The 9,352-nt window shown below is 41.7% G+C and overlaps 1 protein-coding gene across 1 annotated transcript in view; it reads left to right on the top strand.

Moving 5' to 3' along the window:
* Positions 1-5,819: 5,819 nt before the first annotated feature.
* c8g (complement component 8, gamma polypeptide) overlaps positions 5,820-9,352 on the top strand; it is a gene marked incomplete at its 5' end in the record, with an annotated part of 8,607 nt that continues 5,074 nt past the window's right edge. The window contains 2 exons of the mRNA XM_080417385.1: positions 5,820-5,996; positions 8,960-9,105. Of these exons, the coding sequence (XP_080273511.1) occupies positions 5,820-5,996; positions 8,960-9,105 (323 nt within the window). The remainder of the gene's footprint in view (positions 5,997-8,959; positions 9,106-9,352) is intronic.

The raw sequence follows: 9,352 nt of genomic DNA, 5'->3' as shown, positions 1-9,352 counted from the left end.
TACTTTACTTGAGTATTTCCAACTTCCAATACTTCCAATCCACACTACATCTCGGATCCAAATATTGTACTTTTACTGCACTACAATTATTTGAACATTTTAGTTACGAGTTACTTTGTAGAATGTAGATTTTGATTATTATTAAAAAACATTCACCACTTCAGCCCTATACATTTCGGCCATTTGAAAATAGCAGATCTACAAGCTCACAATGCAACTTGAAATGGGACATTCTGCATAATGAGTACTTTTTATTTGGTACTTTAAGTACATTTTGATGCCTATACTTTTGCACTTTTACTCAAATACATTTTGAATTCCGGACTTTTACTTGCAACAGAGTATTTCTATATATTGATACTTTTACTTAAAGTAAAAAATGTGAGTACTTTTTCCACCACTGATAATTGCCATATTTTCTGCCAGCTTCAGCTTGAGCTGGAAAACCACTGGCCTCAGGCTGCAGTGCAAGTGCAAGTCAAACCCATCTGTAAGATTATTGTGCTGCTTGTGTAGGCTACCTCCAGGGGAATTCTTTAGTAATTGCACAGTGTGGTTAAATAAATGCACTGTTTACGCAAAACTTTGATGATAAATAGGCAATTCTACTCTATTCTCTCTTGTGTAATAGCAGATTATTTCAATTAGGCAGAAGGAGAAAAAAACAACAGTTGAAGTGAGTTGCCAAACAGCCATCTGTCACTGCCAACTATGAACAAAACAGAATATAGCCTTGGAAGAGCTAATGCGTTTTACTGAATCCTGCAATTGACTTGAGGCGTTCATTCATTGTGTTTTGTTCAGGCTTGAAGTCTCTCACTAGATATGATAAAACTGCAGACTGGCAAAAGAAACTGACGCCCGAACAGTTTGTGGTCACCAGAGAAAAGGGGACAGAAGAGGTGAGTCTCTCTTATTCTGTCTGTCTGTCTGTCTGTCTGTCTGTCTGTCTGTCTCTCGCTCATGCACAAAGCACAGATAATGTTCCAAATTCTCACTGGTTTAAAAACAAAAAAAAACAGCATTGTGACCATGAATGAAACCCTCTCTCACAGGAAGAGGTTTTAACCCCATAAACCTTTCAACACAGGGCCACTGAGATTGACACAGTTGGACTTTGAGAAAAGTTCAAATTTTACAAGGCACTGACTATCCTGCAGGCGTGGACATCTTGAACTATAGCCTACAATGACCAGCTTATGGCATTATGGTGCTATCCATAATGTCACACCGTGTAACACTATCTTAAAACCAAATACAGGTACTGTACTGTATGTCCACTGCAGATGATTGTAGGTCAAAGTAATGACAAAGTCCAGTTCTGTGCAAGGATTGCGCACACACAAAAAAAACACGACACAAGCCTGGTCACATGACGTTATTTAACCAAGGGATCATTAACGACACGTTTTTCTGTGTAATACACCACACCAGTCATTAACCCATTAAGACCTGAAACGCGTCTGTGTCATTTTTAGATTTCTTTGACTATTCAAAAATAGCAGATATGCAAGCTCATAGCGCGGCACCGAGTGCACCGATAGCTTGTAGATCTGCTATTTTTTTCCCAAAAACTGTTAGGATTTAGCTGATTCAATATCCTACTTAGCCTTTAAATGTTAAGAATACATGAGCATGCATCAATGGTAAAAGCTCTTCTCAGAGAAGCACAGTGTTTGGAGAAAGACTACTACATTTTTTTCCCAGTTTATTGTAATCTGGCATACACCTCTATATGTCCTGCATTTCTGCTACAGTTCTAGCGACTGACTTTGTGTGCATCTGTGTGCATGCTTGTGTGTGTGTGTGTGTGTGTGTGTGTGTGTGTGTGTGTGTGTGTGTGTGTGTGTGTGTGTGTGTGCGTGCGTGCGTGCGTGTGTGCGTGCGTGCGTGCCTCCAGCCCTTCAGTGGGATCTATCTGAAGCATAGTGAGGTGGGGATGTACCACTGTGTCTGCTGTAACGTCCCACTGTTCAGGTAATACTCTGCTCAGAACATCTGACGATTAACCCCAATCCAATCGTTCTATTGTCTCTTTGAAAACATAACTTCAAATGATGAATTATGGAGACTAGGCAGTAGGTACATAGGAACATAACATTGGTTGAATATCAAAAGTGGACACAATAAATAAATAAAACGTCTAAGAATAAAATATATATGTGAGTCAAATCAAAATATCAAGCCACGGGATGACACACTTCCGCGGACAAATACAACACATACTCATACCACATACAACAATAATATTGTTGTCTAACATGTTGTAAATTATACAGAACAGCCAATCACATGACATCAATGTAACAAGCAACAAACAAAACAGCCATTCATGGTCTACAGTAGATACAGATGGATATATGAAAGAGAATGAAATCAAGGTACTGTAGGTCAAAGGTCTAAATGTCTGACAGTGAGAGCGCACTTTGATGACATGGAAAACCTTTGACCAGTTTATGACCAGTTCAGCTCCAGCATCATCAGATCTTTTTGTTGTTTTCAGAAAGAAGAATAGGAAAGAAGAGGGTGTGGCAGGGAGAGTAAACAGTAAAGGGCCACATGTAAAGGAGAGGCTATAGAGCACCGAAGTCTGACATCACTGCCACTAGAGGGCGCGATTTCACGGGTTCGTGGCTTTATTTTTTGTGTTGAAATCCCCATTTGGGAATCTTAGATCACGTCATATAAGAACTGTTTTCCAAACATAAACACACCACCCTGGCGTTTTTGTCAGGGGGGTGGCTCTGCATCGTTTATGATATTCATTCATAAATGATACAGCCTGTTTCTGGCGAAAATGGAATTAATTCTGCCTTAAAAGTCTTAAGAACTACTACTTCCGGGTCTGAAATCACTGTCCCCACAGCAGCCGCGTTCATGGGAAATGTAGTCTTTGGGTTGTTTGACTCGTTTCTAGTGTTTATATTGTGTTACTCTTTGGGTAAATGTGTACATTTACATCTTCAGTCGATGCTTCATATCCATATGAGTAAAATCGCCAGGGTGGTGTGTTTATTTTTGGAACACAGTTGAGTTCTTATATGAAGCGATCTAAGATTCCCCAATGAGGATATCAATACAAAAAGTAAAGCCATGAACCTGCGGAAAGCGCCCTCTATTGGCAGTGACGTCAGGACTTCGGTGCTCTATACCAAAGATACATAGGCTATACAGTACACATAGCATAAGCAGGTACAGTATGTTCATGAGGTTAGATATAAGGTGCCAATAGTGACAATTCAGTAAATCCACATTAGCAGCCTGAGATTAGACATTAAGGTGCAAAAGAGTATCAACATTGTCAGGAGAATGGACGTCCACATACAGTAGAGCGATAACTTTCACAGGCATTTTATTTTCTACTGCCCCTTATATCATGAGCTACTATTATTTTTAATATCAATTATTTAATAGGTGTAAAAAACTAGATTAAGAAACTAGTTAAGTTACGCAGAGAGACTTGTATGGATTTTTTTTTACATAAAATAGATATTCGCACTTGCAGAATATTTAGAGAAAGCATGGGACAAACGGACAAAGAAAACATATACGTGATGTAGATATTTTTAATCCCATAAGGGATGGGTCTTATGATAAGACACGAAAATAAAAAAATCATTCATTCATTCATTCACAGCCAGGTAAAATTCACAGAGATGCACAATGAAAAGTAAAGTCCAAGGCCAGCCTGGTGACAGGCGGTGGTCAGGCCTTTGTTCAACAGTCTGAAGGTAGCCGTACGTGTAGGGGCGTGAACTGTGATTGGCCTACATTAGTGGGGACATATACAACATGCACTACTCACATGCAGACCCTGTCCTAGAAAAACAAAACAATAACTCACCAAAACTCCCCCTGACCTTTTACCTGTTATCTTTCAGTGCCAGTCAGCTATTGATCTCTTTTCTCTCTCCCTCTATATCTCTCTATCTCCGGGGATAGTTCAGAGGCTAAGTATGACTCAGGGGCAGGCTGGCCATCGTTTAAAGAGGCTCACGGGACGTGGGGGAGGGACGAGAGCCACGCCTCCATCATCCGGCGACCTGACAACAGTCTGGGCGGTACCGGGACAGAAGTCCTGTGCAAAAACGTGAGTTGTTTTCCTGGAACGAAGGTTTGAACCGACTCTGTGGTTCTTAAACCTTTTTTAATATCAAGGACCACCCATAACTCTCAGAGTTCCAGACCTGCAAGGGTCCATTTGGAACCCCCTCAAGGAACCCTGAGGGTCCCTGGACCCCACTTTGAGAACCACTGGACTCAGTCTCTCCAGCTCATTAGTAAACAGAAAATAAATGTTCAGGTTGGGATACCAATTTTACCCAACCAGGACGGAAAACTCATAGAGGGCACAGGATAAACAAGTGAATTTAGAAGTGATGAAACAATGACATTGAAGCGGATCGTTTGGGGTTCTCTCTCCTGATTGGATAAAATTGGCATCCTGACAAAAAAAATAAAGAAAAAAAAATTACTTTGTTGCTGGAATATAGAGTTTAAACTTTTAAACAGAACGTTTTTCCCCCTTTTTTTCTCCTGTGTGTGTGTGTGTGCGGGCGCAGTGTGATGCACACCTGGGCCATGTGTTTGAAGACGGACCAGACCCCACAGGCCAGCATTTCAGCATCAACAGTGTTGCTCTCAAGTTCGAACACAGAGAGGACAAGAATCCAGACAGAGATGCAGAGTAGAACATCAAACAATCTCCTTGTCCATGAGAAGAACGCCCGAGAGAACCAACCAGGAACCAGGAACCAACCAGGAACTGAAAAAAACTGCTCATGTTGGTTGCAATTCAACCAACTCAAGGTCTAAACTCAAAATCAATGTTCAAAGGTCAGGTCATGCTACAGATAGAAGAGAAGCCTACATCATAGCAGAATGGTTTATTAATACCCTTTGAGGATTAATAAAGTATCATTATCAATGGCCATCTGTCACCCAGGACCAAACTCACAACCCACAATGTCCATCTCCTCTTCTCTCTAGACCAGCGGTTTCCAAACATTGTGCCAATTGGCACACAGGTGTGCCGTGAGACAATGTGTCACAACACTGTGACACTTTCTGAGCAGCTATTTTTGCTACTTTTAAATGTTTTTGACCTTTTTGTAATTTTGTGTTCACCACATGCACAAAATAGGAACGCCATGGTTACGCTTTGACTGTTGATGTTTTGTGGAATTTGCCGTTAAGTCAAGTCAAGTATAGCAACTTATGAACACATTTTGTATTGGGCTCAGGTGTTATGAGTTCTGTTTTGATGGAGCTATAACGTTTGTGACAACTCTTTATGTCAAAGGGAAAAAAAATCTAAATAACGAAGGTTTTTTGCAGGACACAAGAGATCACATTGTATCATTACATCTTGTGGCATGTACAGTATATCTGAATATATCAGTAGAGTCTCCTTTTAAGAATGTTTCAAAAATGGAACATCATTTGTCAATAAATGTATATTGTTATTTTACTCAATGGATCAGAGTTTGCTGGTATGTCAAATAATTGAATGTCGCCCCCTATGGGTCCAAGCTCAACACTACAGCATGTCCTTTATTCAAGTTAATAAATAACTTCCCATTCTTCATCACACTTTCATCTGTATCTCTCTCTCTGTCTCCTTCCTGTGTTTGCATAGCTATGTTTGCCAGTGTATGTTTATTTATGAATACGTCAGAGTCAGAGACTGAGTGGGCATATTTCAAACAAAGTGACAGACACCACTACACAGAAAAGGGAGTAAAGTGAAGTACAGCAAAACGGTTGTCTCCATTCACCAGGACAACACGTCTGAACGCTGCGGTTCTGTCAGCGCTAGCATGGCTGGAGTACGGTGTCTCTTGTTGATGGTGTTGATGTGCGTTTGTCTCTGGGCGTACGCGGAGGTTGGGGCGGCCAAGAGTCGAAAGAAACCCCAGAGACCACCTCTCAAAAAAAAGGCAGAGCCAAAGCTGCTCGACGATACCCCACCTGCACAGAATATAGACCTACAACAGGTGAGAGATGAGAGAGAATGACAAATTTCATGTTTGAAGTACATTTTATTATACACACAGGGGGGTTTTGGTACCCCCGTGTGTGCCAAACTTTTTACTGTTGAGCCACAACAGAGAACGTGTTTGGCAAGGCGAGTTTCCATTTGACTTCCAGGCAATGCCTCTTATCAGCCACCTAGTACCTAGTACCCGACCACAGGGTCATCTAAATGTATTGTTGAAGCTTACCAACAACAAGACGATTAGAGAGCTGGGTTTCACAAGCAAAAGTATTTTTATTGAGGGATTTTAACAAAGTTGGGGAGGGGGAATAGATGCACTCAAACGTAGATTTCTTCACAAACTGGGGTATTTCCATCAACAAAAGTGTTTTAGTTGAATTCACCATAGGTCACTGACCTACACCATTCCTCACAGAGGAAGAGTGTAGAGTGACCCTCTCCCTGTGCTGAGGTGAGCTTCAGTTTTTATAGCCCAGCAGGCTGATCAGAACACAGGTGTCATCACTTGTTAATCAGACATAGTTGAGTTGATTGAATAAAAGAGCCCAATCTAAAGAGCACAAAGCAGAGTCCTGCACGGGTCCAATTTTGAGAACCCGCGCCCGCCCCGCCCGTCAATACTCAGATCCGTAGACCGACCCGTCACCCGTGATTATTTCAAAATACGAACCAGACCCGCCCCGCCCGTCAAATAAACGACCCGTTGTCCGCCCGTTTACCCGTGTAAAATGTAAATCCTATTGAAAAGTGTGTTGAAAAAGATCGCAGCCTTCAACAACAGCGCTACATTCAGTGGTCAGGTTTGTTTGTACAGAAATCAAGTGAAGACGGAGGAGGAGCGAGCTTAAGCCACGCGCGAACGCGCATCTACGCAGCAAACATGTGTCGTTGTTTACGTCAGCAGATAGTTTTAATTTGAAGGTTTAACAGGATGTTCAATGTGTTTTTGTGAGTTAAGATAACTGACCAGAATGCTCCATGCAGTTGTGCTGTGTAAAGTTACACAAGTGACGTTATTTGGGCGGAAACAGTGCTCTCTGATTTTCACAATAAAATGATACCCGCCCGCGATTAGTTCAGTACCGCCCGTGCCCGTACCCGTGATCTTATCAAAGTAACATTTTCACCCGTTTTCACCCGTCAAACGCGGGTACCCGTCGGGTATCCGCGGATACCCGGCCCGTTGCAGGACTCTGGCACAAAGTAAGCCTCTGAACCAGAGTCCTGCAACGGGCCGGGTATCCGCGGATACCCGACGGGTACCCGCGTTTGACGGGTGAAAACGGGTGAAAATGTTACTTTGATAAGATCACGGGTACGGGCACGGGCGGTACTGAACTAATCGCGGGCGGGTATCATTTTATTGTGAAAATCAGAGAGCACTGTTTCCGCCCAAATAACGTCACTTGTGTAACTTTACACAGCACAACTGCATGGAGCATTCTGGTCAGTTATCTTAACTCACAAAAACACATTGAACATCCTGTTAAACCTTCAAATTAAAACTATCTGCTGACGTAAACAACGACACATGTTTGCTGCGTAGATGCGCGTTCGCGCGTGGCTTAAGCTCGCTCCTCCTCCGTCTTCACTTGATTTCTGTACAAACAAACCTGACCACTGAATGTAGCGCTGTTGTTGAAGGCTGCGATCTTTTTCAACACACTTTTCAATAGGATTTACATTTTACACGGGTAAACGGGCGGACAACGGGTCGTTTATTTGACGGGCGGGGCGGGTCTGGTTCGTATTTTGAAATAATCACGGGTGACGGGTCGGTCTACGGATCTGAGTATTGACGGGCGGGGCGGGCGCGGGTTCTCAAAATTGGACCCGTGCAGGACTCTGCTCTGAACGTGCCAAAGTATCGCGAGACTGTCCATCATTGACAGCCTGACAACCAAATATCGCGATACCACCGAGCATGAAACGATGCCTGCCGCTGTTTAGATGCCTCAATACGATTACGTACATCGTGCATCGAAAAATATGTGATCACAAAACAACCTGTGATATGTCTTCTTTTATATTCCTGAACCGATTATATGATTATATGAATAAAGAACGAATCGTTCAGATTGCCAACCTTGTTAACAAAGAAACAAGGTATATACAGGGGAAAGAACATATGTCAGGCACCTATACCAACGGCATTAGAACAACGTACATAGTATTGCAACAGTGAGAGCAAACGGCTCATAGTGACCTTTTCGACCTTTGTTCAGCAGCAGAGTTTGAGTCTGACTACATTCTGCCAGAAAATCGCAACCACAGCACTGTAACAAACACATTACTGGAAGCCAAAGTTAAGCTACAGTAGATAAGTTATTGATTGCTAGTCATTCCCGATCATGGTATTGATCAGTAAGTGCCAAAGTTAATATAGTTAACTAAAACTAATGAATTAACTAAAACTAGAATTGACAAAACATTTCAGTTAACTGAAATAAAAATAAAAACAAGGCTTTATAAAACTAACACTAAAAAAAAAAAAAAAAAACTAAACCTTTGAAAAAAAAACGTGTATATCTGCTATTTTTGTATCTCTCTTTACTCATTTGATTCGTTTATTTAGACGTGACACCGCATATTAATGAACAATACATATCAATGTGATGTAAATACACCAGATTTAACAAAGATGCTAATTTACATCTGCAGTCCCCACAAAACAAAACATAAAAACAAGCAACAATAGAGTAGATTACATTACATACATTACACAGGGAAAACAAAGTAAAGTACAAAAGGTGCATCTATTTAATAAAACTAACATGTTTTACTTGGCTCATACAGTGTGTTATTGCACAAAAAAAAGCAGCATTTTAGAGGGCAGTATATATTTGTATGCTAAAGTAAGTTGTGTATAAAGTTACTTTCAACTACAGGATACGTTGTCAAATAAAGTGCAGTCTCTCTCTCTCTCTGTGTATATAATGCCCCCCCCCTCATGTGCTGTAGATGGGAGGGACGTGGTACCTTCACATCGCTGCCTCTAAGTGTTCCCACCTGAGGGAGCATGGGTCCCGGGTGGAGCCGACGGTCATCAACATCAGCCCTCCCTTCGACGCCACTCGGCCCATGAATGTCAGCACCAAAACACGCCAGTGGGTATATCACTGTTCATACACATGTACACAGTATACAGTAATATCGTGGCTGTCAGGCTGAAACTTTGTACCTCAGACTTAAGTGTGTTGTAGTGGCGAAATAGGATGAGGTTGAGGCCTCCACAGACAAACCCGGTCTCAAGCACAAATCACAGGGCATACAATATACATCAATACTTTTACCTCTACTCCACTACATCTCAGAGGCAAATATTGTACTTTTACTCCACTTTTACAAAACTTT

This window comes from Gymnoscopelus braueri, assembly GCF_963280865.1.
Source record: "Gymnoscopelus braueri genome assembly, chromosome: 21".
Classification (NCBI taxonomy): domain Eukaryota; kingdom Metazoa; phylum Chordata; class Actinopteri; order Myctophiformes; family Myctophidae; genus Gymnoscopelus; species Gymnoscopelus braueri.
Note: the sequence above shows the minus strand (reverse complement) of the source record. Positions and strands in the feature narration are given on the sequence as shown.